The 19996-nt window shown below is 42.1% G+C and overlaps 1 protein-coding gene across 4 annotated transcripts; it reads left to right on the plus strand.

The window, feature by feature from the left end:
- Positions 1 to 104: 104 nt before the first annotated feature.
- Positions 105 to 19915, plus strand: EFCAB14 (EF-hand calcium binding domain 14). Of its 4 annotated transcripts, none has more exons than XM_080623931.1 (12): positions 105 to 468; positions 1318 to 1466; positions 4702 to 4847; positions 6649 to 6747; positions 10870 to 10980; positions 11914 to 11985; positions 12844 to 13035; positions 13699 to 13779; positions 14913 to 15024; positions 15859 to 15990; positions 16906 to 17073; positions 19273 to 19915. In XM_080623931.1, the coding sequence occupies exons 1-12, from the start codon at positions 293 to 295 to the stop codon at positions 19275 to 19277; spliced, it is 1443 nt and encodes a 480-aa protein (XP_080480057.1). In that variant the 5' UTR covers positions 105 to 292; the 3' UTR covers positions 19278 to 19915. The 4 variants fall into 4 exon arrangements, 3 of the variants coding, with proteins under 3 accessions (XP_080480057.1, XP_080480058.1, XP_080480056.1); XR_013957453.1 differs by having other exon boundaries at positions 106 to 468; positions 16906 to 19555; positions 19705 to 19915; XM_080623930.1 differs by having other exon boundaries at positions 106 to 468; positions 16906 to 19915.
- The last annotated feature ends 81 nt before the right edge of the window (positions 19916 to 19996 follow it).

The raw sequence follows: 19996 nt of genomic DNA on the forward strand, positions 1-19996 counted from the left end.
CCGAGTGGGGCGGCCCCGCGCTGCCCAATGGAAACGCGGCTTGCTGGCAGGTAGAGGGGGCGGGCACGGCGGGCTGGGAGCAGCCATGGCGCGGGCGGGGCGAGCGGTGGGGCCAGGCGTGCCGCCGCGGGGCCGGCCGGGGAGCAGCGGCCGCGGCCCCGCGGAGCGCCTGTAGCCGCGGCCGGGCCGCAGGCTGGCGAGCCGGGGCGCGCTGGCGGCGGCCGCCGCGACGGCGGCGGAGGAAGAGGGAGGCGGGACCCAGCCGCCGACCGTGCCGCCGCCCCACAAGAGGATGAAGAAGCGGAAGGAACTGAACGCCCTTATCGGCCTGGCCGCCGACGGCCGCAGGAAGAAGCCCGCTAAGAAGGGCTCGGGCCACCGGCTGCTGCGTACGGAGCCACCCGCTTCCGACTCCGAGTCCAGCTCCGAGGAGGACGAGTTCGCCGGGGCGCGGGGCCGCTGCGGCAAGTGAGTACCCGGGGCTGCCCCTGGGACCCGGTCCGGCCCGGTCCGACCTGGTCCTACCCGCCTTGGGCTCCGGCCTTCAGCGCCGATCTCCGGGGTGCGCTCCTCGGCTGGAGAGGGTGGTGGGGACCTGAGGGCTGCCGGGAGAGACTTAGAGCTACGCCGAGTGTGTGTGGCCCAACAGGTCGTCTGGTAGGGGTCGAAGTAGATCTGAAGTGTCGTTTTGGCTTTCTAGTTCTTGTTTTTAATGTTTAATGCTCACCGCAGCTGAAGTCCTTAGAGCAGCTTGGAGGCAGTTGGTTGAAGTGTTGGGCACAGCTATTGTGTGTTCATGGCACAGTCCAGTGTGTGTGAGCTGCTGCTGTGCTGGTTTCTCATGGATGTGGTGAGCTTTGTCAGTAAATAAACTTCTCAGTTAAGTTATTAATGGGCTTTTAAAAATAACTAAAAGCAGGCATGTTGCAGAGAAACTTTGGCTTTCACAGTTTAGGATAATCTAGAAGTACTTGCTGTAACATTATGGTAATACCCTTTTTCAAAGCCTGCTTTCCAAGCTATCAAGCAGATGTTCCTAACATAAGCTAATGTGAGCAGAGCAGGAAATCTTAGTATGGGAAACCTGACAGCTGCTCTTAAATATGCTAGATGTGCCTCCTGAGGATGAACTGAACAGACAGCAATAGCCCTGATCCACTGTAGAGGCTTATTTATTCTTGGAAAAGCTCTTAGCTCTTGTCAGCCAAAACGTCTGCTGGTCTAACACTGTATCTTGCTTCAGTAGAGCAGCATTTAAAATCAAGCTTTTCTAGGTGGTGTTGAATATTCACAACCTGTTATTTGTGTTTTATCCAGGGGAGACTATCTACGATGCTGCAAGTTCTGTTATCCATTATGTTCGTTTGTCATTCTCGCGGCTTGTGTGGTAGCGTGTGTTGGCTTAGTCTGGATGCAGGTGGCCCTCAAGGAGGATCTGGATGCAATAAAGGAGAAGTTTCGAACTAGTAAGTATAGATGTAACTACTGTTTCACATTTGCTTTGGGCAAGAGTGAGAGCTTTAGTTGCTTACCTGCTTATTCAAAGCCTGAAAGTACTGGGGAGGCAAACTGACCCTGAATTGAGGACTCCTCTGAGCCAAAAATACTCAGTGGTTGGGTGAATCTGAGGCAAATATTATATATTCTTGTCTGCTCTGTGTCTTTCGAGGAGCAGGAACAGGTGGGCCTGTAGTTGTTTGTACTTTCATTTCTAAAATTCCTGGCTTTCGTCTTGGAAGTGCTCTCTTCCAAAGAAAGTCCCTGTTTAAAAAGAGAAAGTTCTGATCAGCCCTGGAACAGCAGTCAAAGGGGTTTTGACGCATCCCTTAAAATAATGTAAAACAATGTTCTTGTCTTGAGCTCTTGTTAAAATCTCTAATACTTGCTATGGTGTTATGCAGTTTTAATGTTGCTTTGGTATTATGTTTTTTAATTTGTTTCCTCTGAATGTTCATCTTGCTTGAAGCCTGTTCTTGTTCAACTTTCATGTGTTGCATGGGGCGTGGACTTACATCATGTTTAGTACTTAGAAGTATGGAATTAATGTGAAGCATTTTGCTTGCAGCTCTCAGGTTTTTCCTGTCCATGTAAGATTTCAGTATTAACTTCTGTCGCACTGAGATTTGCATGTAACGTATGTTCTATATACCTCATCTCTGGACCCAGTGTATGTTTGGGTGCATTGTTCTAGTAGTGTTTAAAATCATACGCATTGAAAAAGGCAAAGATAAGCTAAGGAGCTGTGCAAATAGGGCAAAAGAAAGTGAAGCTTAAGCATTCGGATAGTCTCTAGCTGCTTTAGGGAAGCTAAGGAGTTACGTTTTGCATGAGGAGCACCTCTGTTGACCACAGGTTTTATCCCACAGCTTTGGTCTTCATCTTTGAATTTCTGTGTCCATGACATGAAGGTGACCTTAAAAATAAGGCTGGTGACATCAGTTAAATTAGGAGGCTGCTAGGGCAGGAGTTAAGCAGAGGACTTGATTTGCTTGTGGTGACAGAGGCATTGAGGAAATGCATGTAGAAATTCATTGCTATTGGTGTTTAGAGCTTCCTGTTCAGGTGTGTAACTACTGTGGGGTGGGGAGTTGTCTGCCAAGGTGGAACCTGCTGGCTGGCAGTGAGAGAAAGTGCTCCTGATAGATGTGCTTTTATATTAACTGATACTGAACTCTGAAAGTTAGCTGTAGCTGGTGTCCACCAGTTACAGAGGACACCTTTAGTTACAGGCCCTCCTTTGTGGCTGTGAGTGCACCAAACAGCCCTGCAGTAGTTGTTGCTGTGTCCTGGGTAAGCTGACTGCTGCTCTTCTTGGACTGGTCTGCTTTAAGTAGAGGTTTTGCACAATGACAACGTTTGTTGGCTTTGGTGTAGTTAAGTTTCATCATTCCTGTTCTACATAGACCCCTTTGTTAAAGCAGTTGTTTTCTCTGAACTTCCTGTCTGGCAGTTACAGATGTGCTTTTTTTTTCTCCTTAGTAGCTCTGATAGAAAAGCCATGCATCTAGTATTTCATCTAGTGGTAGAACAGTCTCAGATGTCCCTGCCAGTGTAATAGCATACCTAGAAGCTGGATGGGAGCCTCAGAATGTGGCACAGCATTAAAAACAACAACAACAAAAAAAACAGATAGCAAGAATAACCTGGTTCTAAAAGGTGACATTGTGCTTTGGTAAAATGTGTGGAATGATGGAGGAACAAAGGTATGGGATCTGTCTGTCCCTACAGCAAGTTTGGAAAAAGAACTTTTTTCCTCTGAATCTTCATCCAGACTTTTTCCCCACAAGAGCAGATTCCTGTGGTCGTATTTTAATGTTCTGCCATCCTTTGAACAGACTGTTATGGGTGCTTTTTAAGAATAAGACATCTTTGTATCTAGTGTGTTTGGGATAGAGGGAAGTCATTGTGGTGTTTCCCTTCTTAAGTAATTGTGCTACAAACAGTAATGCATTCTATCACTGTAAAAGTCTTCAGTGGAATCTCACTGTACACGTAAGAGTGGCAATACAGAAAATAGTTTGTCTACAGGAGCCTCTGAAAGGTCAGATTTGATGTGAAGTGCTTGTGTTGAACCTGCAATTAGTTCTCAGTCTGTTTTGACTAAAGTAAACCTTTCAAAGTTGTGTGTAACTGAAAGTGTTGTTTGGATCTGGATGATCTGAGCAGATTACTCTGTCCCTAGAGATGACTGAGGGCTCGCTTCCAGAAAAGTGAAGAGGGTTTTTGAAGGTGTATGTCTTTCCAGTTGTGTTTATTTGGGCACCATGGCATGAAGCCCTCCTGAAGGCTTCCTCTTTTTGACCAGATGGGTCATGCATGGAAATCTGTTCTGGGAGCTGCCAGCTACATACCCTGTACATCACACTGCTCTTGACAAGCATGTTCTCAGTAGTGGTGGTTTGTTGTGGAGCATTCTGTGCTACATTACAGGGTGGAGGCAGAGATTTTGACGAACTCTGTCATCTCCATCTCAAAACCTTTGCTTATTTGTTTGCCAGACCTAGGGATTTAGGATTACCTAATAGTGCTTGCAGCTAAATAGCTTAGTCACTGCCAACCTGGAAGAGCTGCATATCTGAGGCTCATTTGAATTAGTTTGAGCTGCATGTTTCCCCCTTCCATGTAATATTAATTGCTGTAATAACTGACTTCATTTCCAAGGACCTTGTTTACTGATTTGTTTACCAACAGATGTTAGTGTGCAAGTTTATATGTTCAGTTGTCTTTCTGTTACACAGAACAACTGTAATCGTGATAATCTCCTTGGAATTCATTTCATCATCAGTCTCTTCAGAGGCTTGAGAAGGGCACAGAGGTTCATTGCACGTGCTTCCTTTGCCCTGGTAGTGTTGGCAGTTCTTACAGGCCCATTACTATTTCATGTTCCTCTGAAAGTAATGCAAAATAGCTGCACTAAATAAAGACCTACTGAGGCTTGCCAGAATGACAGTACTATTGCAAAGTGTTACATTTAGTACAGTCTCTCTGGGTTTTCTCTGCAGACATGAGTACTCTTAAAACAGCTGTAATTCTGAACAAACACTTAATTCTGAATTGGCAATAAACTCATATGTAGGAGCTGTTATTGCCTTCTTTTACTGCTGTAGATGTTGCTGCTTGTCATTTGTTTTCTGCCTTTCAACATGTTTACCTGGACTTTTTAATTTAATTATTCTTCCTTTTTTTTCTTTTATCTTTTAGTGGAATCTAATCAAAAGACATCATTCCAAGAAATTCCTAAACTGAACGAAGATTTGGTGCAGAAGCAAAAGCAACTCGAACAAATCGAGACTGGAGAACTGGGGCTAAATAAAATTTGGATAAATATCACAGAGATCAATAAACAGGTGAGAGGGATCAGTGCTTGGTTTTGAAAAATGATCAAATAGTCCATTGACGCTTATGTCCACAGGAATGCATTTCAAGTGCAGTGCTGAGCTTTTATCTAAGGCCTTCTGTGACCATATGCTGAACTTTTAAAGTGGAGCATAAGCCTCTTTATTAAACCAACAAACAAAGTTTGAGCATCCATCTGGACTGGAGACTGATCACAAAGAGAAGAAATTGCACAACTGGTGGATAGACTTCAGGCAGAACTTAAAAGAACCTGAGACTGGGCAGTTCTTAATTTTCCTGCCAAAGAAGTCTGGTGTTTATGATGAGAGATTTGACATTTCAGAGAGCATCTGCAAATGTTTCATAAGTGTGGAAAACAGTTACCCAAATCAGCACAAGTTCACGTTGCTACAAATGAAGCACTGGTGTCTTGTGAATGTAAAATCTGCTTATACGCACTCAGCATCCAAGCTGGTGTAAATCTTAGCTCTGTTTATGCAGCTAAACCTAAGCCACTTAACAGAAGGCTGTTTCCTCAGCTGCTCTATTAACTCATGCTTCAAACAAAGCATCCAGCAAGGTTCTTATTGAAATTCTTGCCACAAAGGGTACGAGTTCAGAGCTGCTCACAGCGGCATGAAGAAGTGTCCTCTCTGACACTGGTGCTTTGCGTTTAATTTTAAGAGTATTGAGGTGCCTATTCAGGTTGGTTTTTCTTCAGTCCCATGCAGTGGTTAAGTGCCAAATGAGGCACGTAAATAGATTTGACAAGTTTTCTTTGGCATCTGGCAGTATGCATTATCTACAGATATTTAGGTGCTTCACTGGACTTTTAAAACACTATCATCTGCATCTGGATGTTAAAGATACTTGCATGTGGTTCTTGCAGGCCCTCAAGTTCCTTCAGGGTCTGTTTATAGCCTGAGCCAGCTCACCTGGGAATCAAAATGTAGTTAGTTTTTTATTTTTTTCCATGAATTGTTGGGATGTGCTGCTGGGAATTATTTCAGCCAATATTCACAGCTGTGAAACCAGAGAGACTGCACTCAAACTGATCAACATAGGCCTAATATAACATTAGGATCTTGCTCATTTCCTGAGCTTGTGAAACAACTTTTTTTTCTCTTTTATCCAGAAGAAGGTTGTTTTTGTGCTGTCTAATGTGAGAAGAAATTATTTTGACTACTGATGGCTACAGATTGACCTTAAAGTGATAGTGTTAGCCATGAACGACTAGCAGGTAGCTGGTTTTAGTTTATTTGACAACCTCTCAGTTGGAGTGAATTAGTAATCTTGAAGACTCATTGAATAACTTGCTGTCTGGGTCCAACAGTTGACAGAAATTGAGCTAACCCACTGTACCTAGATTGTCACTGTTCCACTTCTGCATCAGGTGTGGGTAATACGTGCAACTTCTTCGTCTGTTACTCAGAGAAGTTGCGTGCTTTGCTGGGTTTTGCCAGGCAGGTTTGATTGCTAAATACAATGAGTGGATGACTGTTTCCTCCACATAAGGGCTTCTTGCACAATTCTTTATATCTTTCTTGGGCAACACCCTTTCTCTAAAGGAATGAATGTAAAATGAGCAGAGGCTACCTTTTGGAAAAGAAGGGGCTTCTATAGCTTTCAGGCATGGCCTAGTGTCGTGGTTTAAGCAGGACTTCTAACATAGAGACGGGTGCTTTTTGTGTGTGTACATGTATAATTCTGTCTTGCTTTATGCTTTAATGTTACAAATTAAGTCATTAGTATTGGGGAAGGTCAGAATCAGGATTACGTTGACTAATTCTAAATATTCCTCTTTGGTTTTAGATATCACTATTGACCTCAACAGTAAATCATCTCAAAAACAACATAAAGTCTGCTTCTGATCTGATTTCTCTTCCTCTCACAGTAGAGAAACTTCAGAAGGCAAGTACTATAAATGTGGCTATTGCTAAATGTGTTCTGTGCTGCTGAATGCTGAGCTGCAGCTGTGCTCTTGGGAACGACAGTGGCAACAGGAGTTACTTGAATTGTCTGAGAGGAATATTTGCTTCTCTTGTTTTTGAATTAGACTTCATATACTTGTTATGGTCCTACAATAACATACAGCAGGTAAAAAAGTTGAAGGCAATGTTTGTCCCTTTCTGGAGATGCATTTTTTTTTATATTGTCACTTTTTTACTTTGGAACTCATCGTTACTGTTGCTTTCCTTCAGGTTGCTAGTTTTAACATTAAGTCACTTGCAAAAAGTCTGGCTGAAGTTTTACAGCTCTGCTTGCAAATAGGTGGTTTGTTTAGCTTTTAATTGGAAAAGAAAATGGATTGCTTTCTGGAAAACTTTCTCATCTTGAGCAGTATATAATTGTATATCTGGTTCTGCATTTACAGTCTTGAGGTGGGTAGGAGCCTGACTTGGGAGCGGTGAGCCTGGAACCTTAGCGTGGGAGGTTTCTAGGTGTTCAGTATGTGAGCAGCAACATATGAGTTGTTCTGGGATGGTTTTCTGGCAACCCCTTGGAAGATGGGCCTACTGGGTGACACAAGCTTACTTCTGAAGTGACTTCTGTTAATACAGTGTCTTACCTGTGTCTTAGCATTCTTTACCAAAGAGCTGTCCATTTTGTTTTGGTACAAAGAACGGTTTGTTGAAACTTCCCCAGCTCTTCCATAGCAGTTATGGGCATTTAGCTATAAACATTTATATTGGGCTAATAGCTAATCTCAGTCTAGTCTTTGTGGCTTTTATGGGTTTCCACTTCTCATTTCCTATCCCTACAAGATTAATGTATAATCAACAAGCTAGTTATATGCAAAGCAATTAGTGTGGTTTGGCTGATCAGGCTGCTGGGATCTCTTTTTACAGGGTGAGTACATAGCTGTTATCTAAGCTTCTAATTTGCTGTTATGAATATGTTGTATTTTCAGTGTCACATCAGAAGTAAGCCTTAACGCAGTACCTAGTCTGAGATCTGCACCTACTTTATGTGTCTGTATGTATATTTATATATACAAATAGTGTATAAAGATCTTTTTGTCATCTTGCTGCCTTCAGTACTGTCAGGACAAAGTGTTTGGGCCAGCAGGTTTCAGCTTCTAGCAATCTGCTGAACAGCAAGGCTTTTCCATGTTGGAGTAAGTCCATCCTTGGACACACTTTGTGACAAGCAAATATCCTGAGAACTTCTGAGTTCTTTCCAGTCTCACTGTTGAGTCTAAAGTGTTAGATGTGGCATCTGTTGCCACTGTTCTCTTGATGCCGTCTGTGTGCATGCTGCACTACCTCCTGTCACGTAGGAGAACTTCAGTGTGTGTACATGGTAGTCTGACGTTTGATAGCCTGGTGAAAAACTCCCGCTCAGCTGTCTGTTGCATCCAGCTGTCTTTGGAATTACCTGCCTTTCTTTGAAGAAACTGTCTGTTGGCAGTCCTGGCTAACCAGGGAAGTACCAGTTGACTGGAGGTTTGCAAATGTGATGCCCATCTGCAGGAAGAGACAAAAGGAGGATCTGAGGAACTACAGGCCTGTCAGTCTGACCTCAGTGCTTTGGAAGGTTATGAAGCAGATCACCTTGAGTGCCATCATGCAGCACATACAGGGCAGCCAGGTGATCAGGCCCAGCCAACATGGGTTTGTGAAAGACAGGTCCTGCTTGACTAACCTGGTCTCCTTCTATGGCAAGGTGACCCACTCGGTGGATGAGGAAAAGGCTGTGGACGTTGTCTACCTAAACTTCAGTAAAGCCTTTAACAGTGCTTCTCACAGCATTCTCCTGGAGAAACTGTCCGCTCATGGCTTGGATGGGTGTACCCTTTGCTGGATAAAAAACTGCCTGGATGGCTGAGCCCAAGGAGTGGTGATGAATGGAGTTAAATCCAGTTGGAAGACAGTCACAAGGGGTGTCCTCCAGAGCTCAGGATTGGGGCCAGTTCTGTTTAATACCTTTATCTGTTTAATGATCTGTACGAGGGGATCGAGTGCACCCTCAGTAAGTTTCCAGATGAGACTAAGCTGGGTGGGAGTGTTGGATCTGGTGGAGGGTAGGAAGGCTCTGCAGAGGGATCTGGACAGGCTGTATTGATGGGCTCTGGCCAGTGGTATGAGGTTCTGCATGGCTCAGTGCTGCGCCCTGCACCTGGAACACTACAACCCCATACAATGCTGCAGGCTTGAAGAGTGGCTGGAAAGCTGCCTGGTGGAAAGGGACCTGGGGGTGCTGATTGATAGAGCTGAACATGAGCCAGCTTATGCCCAGGCAGCCAGGAAAGCCAGCAGCATCCTGGCTTGTATCAGACATAGTGTGGCCTGCAGGGCCAGGGCAGTGATCATCCTCCCTGTGCTGGGCACTGGTGAGGTTGCACCGTGAATCCTGTGTTCAGTCCTAGGCCCCTCACTACAAGAAAGACATTGAGGTGCTGGAGTGGGTCCAGAAAAGGACAATGAAGCTGGTGAAAGGGTCTGGAGAACAAGTGTTATGAGAAGCAGATGAAAGAACTGAAGTTGTTCAGCCTGGAGAAAAGGAAGCTCAGGGGAGACCTTATTGGTCTGTACAACCAACTGAAAGGAAATAGTAGTGAGGTGCAGGTTAGTGTCTTCTGCCAAGTAATAAGCGATAGGATGAGAAAAAATGGCCTCAAGTTGTGCAAGGGGAGGTTTAGATTGAATATTAGGAAAAATATCTTCACCAAATGAGTTGTCAAGCATTGGAACAGGCTGCCCAGGAAGATGGTTGAGGCAGCATCCCTGGAGGTATTTAAAGGATGTGTAGATGTGGTGCCTGGGGACGTGGTTTAATGTTGGACTTGGCTGTTCTAAGTTAATGAATGGTTGGACTCGATCTTAAAGGTCATTCTCAATCTAAATGATTCTGTGATTCTCTGAAAAGGCTGCTATTCTTAGAATAGGCTTTTGGCTTTCTTAAGCCTTTTTCCCTGTAGGTACTGTTCCTGAAAATGAGAAGCCGCCTGTTGGTGTTAAGAGTCCTGAAGGATTACTGAGAGAGTTCCTCTTGGGCAAAGGTTTTGTTCAGACTAATGAAAGGTGCTGAAGGTGTCCTGAGGTCTTCCAGGGCAGAGATTGCTTACTTGAATCTGTGTTCAGACTTGCAAAATGAAAAGCTGGAAGATCTGTGTGGATGTTGTTTGAATATATAGTTTGGTTAGCTACAGTGTCGCTTCCATGCCTTAAGATCTTACGAGCATTTACAGGGTCATAGGAGAAAGGGTTTTAGATGTGTTGTTTTAATGATTGAAGAAAAAGCATTAAAAATGGAATGAGAAGCATAGGGGCATGCTCTGTCCTGTTACTGTAGTTTCCACTGGTGTTTGTGGGTGTCCTAGCTGATGATCTGACTCTGATAGGTGCTGTGCCATCAGCTGCTAAGATGCCGGTGCAGCTTTACAGCATAGTTACTTTCTAAAGTGATAGCTGGGGGCCACAGGAGTTCACATGGGTGAACAAGGGCAAGGTGAGATGGGAGTAGTCAGAAGCAAAAGTAGCTGTTGGAGCACACTGATTGTACCTGCAGAATTCATGGGGGCTTTTCTGATGCTTCAGAGCCATTCTTTCATTTTAAAGGGCAATTTAACCTGCAGCCTTTGGCAGACAAGTTTTGTGGTGTACGATGTGTCTGATGGGTGCCTCTGAAAGACAATTGAGACAGGATAAATTGGTGGTATCAACATCCTAGTATTCAATATGGATACTCCATGTAAAGAGGAGGTAAGATGTCTACATATCAGGATTATTTTTCATATTGATGCCAGCACATTAATATTGTTTGGGGAGTGGGAGTAGCAAACCCATAATTTTGGCTCTAGCTTAAGCTTTCATGGTGTAGAGTGTGTCTTTGTTTACTGGCCTGGAGGGACAATAGGTAGAATTTGAAGGTTTGCCTGCAGAAAAAGCTCTGGATACTTCAAATGCCCTTGCATATTTTTGTGGCAGTCTGCCTGCAGCTTAACTAACAAAACATTGTGTTCAACAGTTGAAACTTTGGGGCAGTGAAGTTTGAGGAAGGCTGAGGTTTTTATCGTCTTCTTTATTCCAGACTGTAGCTAACATAGGCAGCACACTTACCAGTGTTTCACATGATGTTGAAAATATACAGACAGCTATTGAAGAATACAAGAAATCCATAGAAATCCTTCAGAATGACGTGGTAAGAAAATGTGTTGATTTAACATGTGTTTTACTAGTTACCTGCTTAATATGAAGCAAGTTTAAGAACTGTCTGGAGTTCTGCCTTATGCCTTTCAAGATACTTTTGAAGTTTCAGTGGATTGGTACATTAGTAAACTGATCTTCTAATCCCTGTGTGGCGTGACCTATATGGGGCCAAGTTTGTATTTCTCTGGAGCCAGAATTGTTGGTCCCTGCAGCACTTCTTATCGTGCATATTTTTGCTTAGTACTAAACAGATGTGGAGCCTTGGGAGTCTGCTTCTGTGTGAGGCAGGATACTGCTTATAGTAACTGTCTGCACTGTTTTAGGATTATGGATAGTGGAAGTGTTGAGATAGAGTTTGTTGGTTGAAATAAGGATGAAATTACTGCCTGTCTTTACCAGAATCTACTCACTCTATTTATACCAACCTCTCACTTGGGATTAACAAACTGAGCCAGTAATTAAAGTTTTCCAGCTGAACTGCAATACAGCATTACTTTATTATGAGTAGTTGCAGATAAAATCTAAATTAGGCTCATTATAAAACTTAATGCAGTCAATGGGTGTTACAGAAACGTTGCAGATGTGGCAGTGTTTATGGTAGCAGTGAAATGTGTATCATAAAACTTCACTAAATGGAGAAGAGCTCATTAGGAGGGTTTAATTAAAATAAATTTGGACCTTCTGTGCTTGAAAGTGAAAACTCTATTAGTCTAGTTAAAATACTGCATGCACAATAGCCTTGAGTGCCTATAATTGTAGCAAAACATCCTTTGCTACACCCAGCCAGTTATTAATAGCTTAGTATGGTTTTTTACAAGCATTTGGTTACATAGAATCATAGAAGAGTTAGGGTTGAAAAGGACCTTAAGATCATCTGTTCCAACCCCCACATAATTCCAACATAATTTTCTATTTCTTTTCTTAGAGGGAATTAAAACAGATACCTTCCACTGTTGTGCCAAGGACTGAGAAAAATCAGACAGAAAACTGCAAAAAGGTATTTTCTTCCCTTGCTTAAGGAATATTGATAACAAGTATCACTGATATGTAACTTTTTGGGTGGGTTTTGCAGTACTGTACTGCATAAAATGTGGTGTTTTATCAAGACACTACAGATAGTATCCTTCAAAAGAAAGTATAAGGTCATTTAGTTGTTCTTGTGTATGTGCAAACAGGAAAGTAGCCTAGTCTGAGAGTAGTTTTTTTGTCTTGTAACTGGGTGAGGAGTAAAACGATGAATATCTGACAAATTGTAGGTGTACTTTGCTCATGTAAATGGAAATGAATTAAAGGTTTTTTATGGAATGGATTTTATAGCAGGTATTTGCTAATCTGAGCAAATTTGGGGGTGGCCTGTGTTGAGTCACCCTCAATGTGATATGAGGTGTGGAAGACAGGGATTCAGCAACAACCAAAAGGAAAGGTAATGTGTGGGTGTTTAGCTGAATGGGTTGGAATGGAAGGACTGCATTTATTCACATTTAAAACAGTCGATATCTTCCTCAAAAACAAACTTCGTGTAGAAATATGCCTAGTACATGCTTCCTTGGGGAAAACAGTTGGTGTGGTTACTAAACTTGCCCTGGAAAACAAGATGAATAGGCTTTCTGTGTTTGCTGGCACAGCTAAAGTGATTACGTTAGCAACAAAAGAGGTTAGCTGTAAGGAAGAATCTCTGTTTCAAACTTTGAAAGCTGGAATAACTTTCTGGAAGCTTCCAGTTGGATGTTTTCAGTGGTGTCGGTGGACAGCCAGTGTGAAGTCTGCCCAGTTAAACTGGGTCAGTCACCATGCTGTTAATAGCAAGGTGCTGCAGAGGTTGAGTAAATTGATGTGTGCTGGTTTTATATTTCAGGAAAGCCAGTCACTGCATGCAGCCTTGGGAGAGCTAAATAACACTGTAGTGGCATACCAGAAGTTGAATGACGTCAAGCTTCTAAATGTGGATTCAGCCATTGGTAACCTCAGCCAGAGGGTTATGCTGTTAGAAAACTCTACCCTTTCTGGGAATAATCTGGACAAAAGAGAAAACTTGTCTACCAGTGTGGTAAGTATTTGATGACTAAGGGTATATACTCAGGCTAGTAGTTTCAATGCTTTCTATGCACTACAGATACAGCTTTTTCAAACCTAGCTAAAGAAAACATCAGAGTGAAATTTGAGACACTTAGGTCTTCATTTGAAAAGGCTAGAATTTGTTCCATATTTGTGAATAGATAATTGGTGTTAAGAGTATCCTCGAAGGAGTTATTTCTTCCCTGCTGAATCTACAGAAAAATGTCCAAAACACTGTGACATTTAAGACTTGAGTGACTGCTTAATGAATGGGATTCACAAACCTCTATGTTTTAGGAAGGCATTCTGGCATGGGGCTGTTAAGAACAATGAAGAGCTAGGTGGACCTCTGGGTTGTCCAGTGGTGCTTAAATGCTAAAACCCCCATAAAATTAATACTAAATATGTTCATTTATGGCATCCAGTGCTTTCTGTATGCCATAGTGGGGCCAGTCTGTAAGAATGTGTTCTATATCTTTAGCAGTAAGGAACATGCTGATGTTGTTGTGTTAAATTACATAACCTTCATGTTTATTCGAGTGTGTATTTGTTCTGGTTTTTGCTTCGTGCCTGCCAAATTTGAAGGAAAGAAACTCTACTTTTAGTAAATAATGAACACATGAATAAACTCTTCTCTCCTCCATTTTTCCTGTAGGAGAATGATGCAACTACCTCTCAAAATGTGGAAAATGAAGATCAAATAGATAATGAAACTCATTCAAATAAAGAACTGAAGGTAAAAGTAAGGAAACACAGATTCCACTGGACTAGTAGAGCATGTCATTTTCTTTATAATCATGTTTTAAATTAAACTTAATTGTGGAAAGATCTGCAAGCAGGCCAATCTGATCAAGCTTCTTTTAGAAGTCCAGAGTAGAAGAACAGCTTCTCCACCCCATTTTGGGGACAGGATGTCAATTAGGATGGAAGAAATGTTGTAATAGTTTAAAGTCTTGCCATTCTGACTACGTATGTGTTAATGTAGCAGAGCTGCTGTAATATCTTTCCGTGCAGCTGAAAGAATCTTGAGAGGTTCAGATGATGGTCCAGTGGAACAGGGGACTCTGGCATTCACTTTGAGTACCCGTGCTTTCAGCCATGCTTTCAGCCAAGCTAGCCCAACTATTGTGGGTTCATGCCACAAATGGGCTTATGGCATTTATCCAGGTTTAAAAACTTTCTTGGGTTGACTTAGAGGAACTTTGCACTAATGGAGTCTAGGAATTAATGAAAGCCACCTCTCAGTAATGATCTGATGACTGTAAGTTTGAGACTAACTGGCCAAATTGTGGGAAGAAGAAGCAGTGCTGCTGAGTTTAGTTTCCATCTGGGAAGAAGGTAGGTGAGTGAGCCAGTTACACTATCAGTTCTAGGCTTGGATTGATATAAACTCAACCTCTTATCAGGAAACCTACTCATAAAAGGAGCTCTAGATTAAAAAATATGGTGGTTTTGGTTTGACAAATACAGTGACTCCTGCACTAAGGTAGTCAGTATTGCAGACAGACGTTTGAAACAATTCAATTAATGTGTAAATGTTCACTTCAGGTATGTTTGACTGGTTTGTTATAATTTTCTTGCTCATTTAAATAAGAAATATGGAAATTAAATGTCAGATTCTTTTGAAATTGGTGTTTGCAAAAGAGTTGCTTACTTTTCAGGTTGAGGTGCTGATTCTATTGTTTTTCTTACAGACTGTGTGAATTTATTCCTTACATCTTTCCATGCATATTATTAAATACTGCCTATTATCTTAAGCTTGATTTAGTCTGGAGAACTCCAAGTCACTTAAAAGTACTTACGTATTTTAAATTACTTCTTTTCCTGATCTTCTCTATCTACTGAAGAGGTGCTTTTCTATATATACAGGAAATGAGAGCTAGAGATTCTCAGGTATCAAAACTAAGAGAGACGCTTCAGATGATCAGTGCTCTCACAAGCAAGTCAGAAAATGACAAACTCATCGAGACATCAGAGAATGGTAAGAATGTCATATAATAGTAATCTGTAAATCTGAAGATTCCCTGTGTGATTCAAAGAGTAAATAATGAGGGTGGTTAATTTAAACTGTTCCTTAAGGCTTTGGTGTAGATTATTTGAGTTAAAGTGGTAGGAAACTGATGGCTCTAAACCAGAAAACTGTATGACTGCTAAAGCTTGAAGGTGACCTTCCATGTGTATAGCAGGATTCACATGCATCAGGAGCTTGTATTTGAAGGCATGTAGCGATTAATCTGTAGAAATTTATACCTGGTAACATCTATTTCTACTTCTTCAAAATCTAAGTGTAACATAGAGGAAAGGTCTGCATCTCTGCTGACTTGTCTCAGTTCTGCACTTTTGCTGTATATATTCAGGTAGTGCTGAAGATAAGATTTTTAAATACTTCATTACACTAGAACTGTGCTTGTTGATTTGCTAACTTGGGAAGTTTAGACCTTGCTGTTGGGGGAGATGGATGCCTGCACTGACAAGGGGAAAGCAACCCAGGCGGGCAGATGTAATTTGCTTAATAAAGCTTGTTCAGCACTTTCAGGCTGGGGAGTAGAAAGCACTTCCAAGTCATTCTTTGCATGGGGTTTACAAATACATATCAGTACAGCATAAGAGTAAGGCTGTGTAACTGTCAAAAAAAAAGCTTGCTTCCTTCTGTTGTTCCAGTTACTAAAAGGGGACAGCACTGCTGTATTCTGAAATGAGTTTGCGGCATTCTTATCCCATACAGCATCTATGACAAAATAGCTTTATTGTACTTTTTGTTGTTTCTGCTAACTGTAGTTCTGTGTTAAGACTAATAGGAATTGTTTTGTAACAGTTGTAAGTAGTCTGAGTACTCCAGCAAAGCCCACAGACCTTTCAAGGCTGGCTTCAAGGTCAGCTGATGACAACACAGAGGGTAATGGACAGCTGAGACATCTGTCCTTACCAGGAATTTCCAGCATTGAAGGTATGTCCTTCCTAGGCTGACCTTTCCTTTTTCTCTATATTTCATGTTAATGTTCATGAGGTTATAAGCATAACTGGAATGATGGTAGTGTATCTGGGCATTTGTGTTAATGTTCAGGAGGTTATAAGTGTAATTGGAATGATGGTAGTGTATCTGGGCGTTCAGGGAGAAGTGAGGTCAATTTTAAAAGCTTGAGAATAGGGTCTTTAAAAAGTAAGTAAAACCAAACAAAACCAAACCTAAAACAAAAGTAATAGTATGTAGAAGAAAATAATCTGGGATTTAATCAAGAACGTGCATTAGAAGTGGATTATAATTGTTTTGAGTGACAAAGTGTTATACCAAGTGCCTCAGAGATTGGGAATGAAGTCAGGGGCAGAATTAGGGTGCTGAAGGAAAATTAAGTAGATATGTGTATGTTTTGGTGGGTTTTTTTCCCTCTGTTTTTTTAAGAGAACACTGCCTGGGCAAATAAATGGTTTCTGGATCTTGCTGTTCAGGCTCTTCTGCTACTGAAAGGGCAATGTTTTGAATCAGGAAATGAGTAGACAGTTTTCCCTTTATATCACCTGTGCTGTTGGTATAGCAACAGTCATTTGAAGCTTGCTTTTGTGGAGGCTAACTGTATCTGCCGGCAGTTAGTGGTTGTAGAATGGGGTGTTAGTCATGGCCAGAAATAGGGTTTACTTTTTTATGGATTTAGTATAATTTAATCCAGAAATGTTTGTGCTTTTTTTTTTCCTAAACTGTTACTGGCAGCTTGTGACAATGCAGATGGCAAGCTCCATACCTGGGGGGTGCTTTATTTCATTACTAGGTAGTAAAGAAACAGTGCAGTTAAAACTGGAAGAGCATCTTATCGGATAGTCCTCTGTACTTAAAGGAGCTACTTTTCAATCCTTGCTCTCTTTGCAGATCTTCAGAATTTCTTTGAAAAAGCAACCCAAGATGCTGATGGAAAACTGTCACATGAAGATCTTCAAAAGCTGCTTGGCTCAACAGCTCAAGAGTCACAGAGCTTTAAGCAGTTTGACACAGATGGAGATGAGAAATACTCACTACAAGAACTGAGATTAGCATTAGGTGTCTAAGATACATATTTAGAAATGTGATACTGATGGATGCTACTGTAGCTAAAAAACTACGGGACATGAAAAACTACATCTGCACTTTCCCAGTGTTTTACTGATCTTTGGAGCTAAGTTACTGTACACATTGCACCTCTTTTTTTCATTTGCATTTATTGAGGAAAAAAACATACAAATTTATATGTCAATAGGACATAATATTGGGACTGTGTTAAAATCCAGAAAATTCCCAAACTTGGAAACATTTTCCTCTCATTCTTTCCTTTTCAAGGGAGTTCTTGTTTTTAATTCAAAATGTGTACATACTAAAATAAAACTATGGTTTTATAGTTCACTGAAATTTGCCTTAAATTAGAGAGCTGCACTTTATGTAGAGCAGAAGGAAAGCTGTCTTGTAAAGATGGGCTGCTTCTGCTTGTAAATATTTGAGATAGAGTAAATTATGCATATTTAAGGGGAACTTTCTGTCAGGGGCTGTGTTGGTAGCAAGCTGTTTATAATGAGACTGAGCCTAGAAGTGGTGGTTAAGAGCTTCAGATAAATTTCTAATTTTGACCAAGTGCATCCATGAATGAGTTTAAACTCAGTCAGAGGAAAGCAGGAGTGGTAAATCATGCCCATCTCTAGCAGGATCTATTTTTAGAGGGAAGAGTTGAAAGTGTTTTTATATCATGAGCCTACAGGAGCAAATTACCAAGTGCTTGGGTTTTCACTTCAGCATTCTTTTTGCTTTGCTATATCGCATCCAGATTACATTTTGTGAGATGAGCTTATCTGTTCTATTTTTAAAAAAAGAATAACTTTAACAGATGCTTAAGAGGTAAAAGTCTGCAGGGTAGCCTGCTGAGTAGCACCTGCATAGTTCATGCCTCAGGTGTGATCAGCAGTGTGCTGATGGTCTTGCTAACTGATTGCTGGAGATCTTTGGAACATGGTTGCTGATGCTGCTGGTTTCTTCCATGCACTGTTGTTTGGGTCATTATGGTGAAGTGTCCTGACTGAAGCTTCTGGTCACTAGGAGTATGAGCCGGTGGGGAAGGCCCAAGGGTAGACTTGTGATCACTGACTGATGTGAATGTGATCACTTTGTACTGTTACCTTTTGTGCTTTCGCCAACAAAAGGATGTAAAATGCAGGAGAGGAGTGTGCAGTGGCATCGGTGTTTTCTCCTGACACATCTTTGTGAGTGAGGTTTCCTTACAATAGAGAAACTGCGGAGTTTGTTTATACTAGTGAACCTTCTGGAACATAGAAAATGAGTTCTGCAGAAGGGATTCTCTTGCAGGTGGGATCATGGCCAAGTTGGATGATTTTGCTCACAAGTAGCACTGATGTTGTTGGGAGTTTCTTGCATGATTAGTGACCTGAAGTTGCCCACCTCGCTTAAGACTTCAGTTTATGTGGAAGTTAGTTTGTAATTGTTGACTTTTACAAAACTTTAGACTGGATGTTTTATGAATAATTGTATTCTGGAAGTATGAATCAGTGAAGGAATGTACAAAAACAGAACCCTGTTACCTGTTGCCTAGGCTTCTTTCACTGTTGCTCTTCTATCCTGTTTGGGTAATGCAAACGTGACCCAATACAGAAATGCTTTTGATGTGGCGTTTGCAAACACAGTGTTTAAAAATGAAACAAAACCAACCAACCTTGGCTTTTGAGAGGACAAGGAGCCGATATTTGCTTCTTGCTGCTTCCCATACCCTTTTATACACTACTGTATAATTCCTTAACCAAATAAAAAAAAACCCTAGCAATAAAATGTAACCATTCTGGTATTTTATTTGTACATACTGTATCATAGCCATATGCCAGAGTTTGCAAAATATTTTTGGAAGTTTGATTTGTATGGAATTTAACTTACCCTAAATTTAAGGGATTATTGTAGCGCCATGTGAATCTCTTAAGTGTTTTGTTTTGTTTCAGTCTGCTTTACTTTTAGAAGGCTCTTTAACAGCAGCAGTGAAACTGTCAGCTGGAGACAGTGTGCTGCTCCAGCCACACATGTCCTCAGCCTGTGGCCAAGGAGTGAAGCTGGTCAGTCATTAGCAGTGGGGTGCATCTGTCCAGTGGTGCTGCTTAACGTGCATGTCAAGAGCACAGTTGATTGCTATAGTCGCTGCTGTTGTAGGATGGAATTGTGCTATCAATTCAACATCATCCCTGAGTACAGTGGTTGCTTTGTTTGGCCTAGGGTGACCAGTCATGGTGTGCTGCAGGCTGTGAGCTGCGATCCCCAGCAAGCAAGCTTTCTGCTATGCCACCGGTCTCCATCCTACATGCTTTCCAGAGCCCCGATGCTGCATGTTGGCAGGCTTCCTCCTGTGTTTTATTCATGCTGCAGATGGTAGAGCGCATAAAAGCCATGGGTGTAGTAAATACACTTGTCCGGATCTGCTCCTCGTGCCTGCGGAGCATGGCTTTCCAGTGAGGTGGTTGGAGACTTGACCTGAGGAGGCTGTGTGCTGCTTCGCATGGTGAGCCTTAGAGAAATAAGTGGTATCTGAAATGAAAAAAACATGAGATGATGAGAGAGACAAGTCCGGGCTGTAGTGGGAATGGAGCAGTGTGCTGAGACTTGCTGTTATCTTGCTGTTAACGCTGTGATTGTTCGGTTCGTTTTCAGGCTGTATTTGTGTTTGGATGACTCCCGTGTAGGGGCCACCCTACACTACACCCACTGTGTATCTTTCAGTTCAGTTACGGACCTTTACATGCAGCGAAGCCGCACCGTGCTCGTCGTGCATAGCGCTTCTGCGCTGGGTTTGCGCTACGGCCCTCCACGCCGGTTTTGTATCATGTAACGCCACTTTTAGCGTCCCGAAATAAAACTTCCTTTTCAGAGTTCGTCTCCGGCCTCTTCACTGCGGGGCGGAGCGCTGAGGGGGCCGGGCGGGGCGCTGAGGGGGCCGGGCGGG

This window comes from Psittacula echo, assembly GCF_963264785.1.
Source record: "Psittacula echo genome assembly, chromosome: 7".
NCBI classification, from domain to species: Eukaryota; Metazoa; Chordata; class Aves; order Psittaciformes; family Psittacidae; genus Psittacula; species Psittacula echo.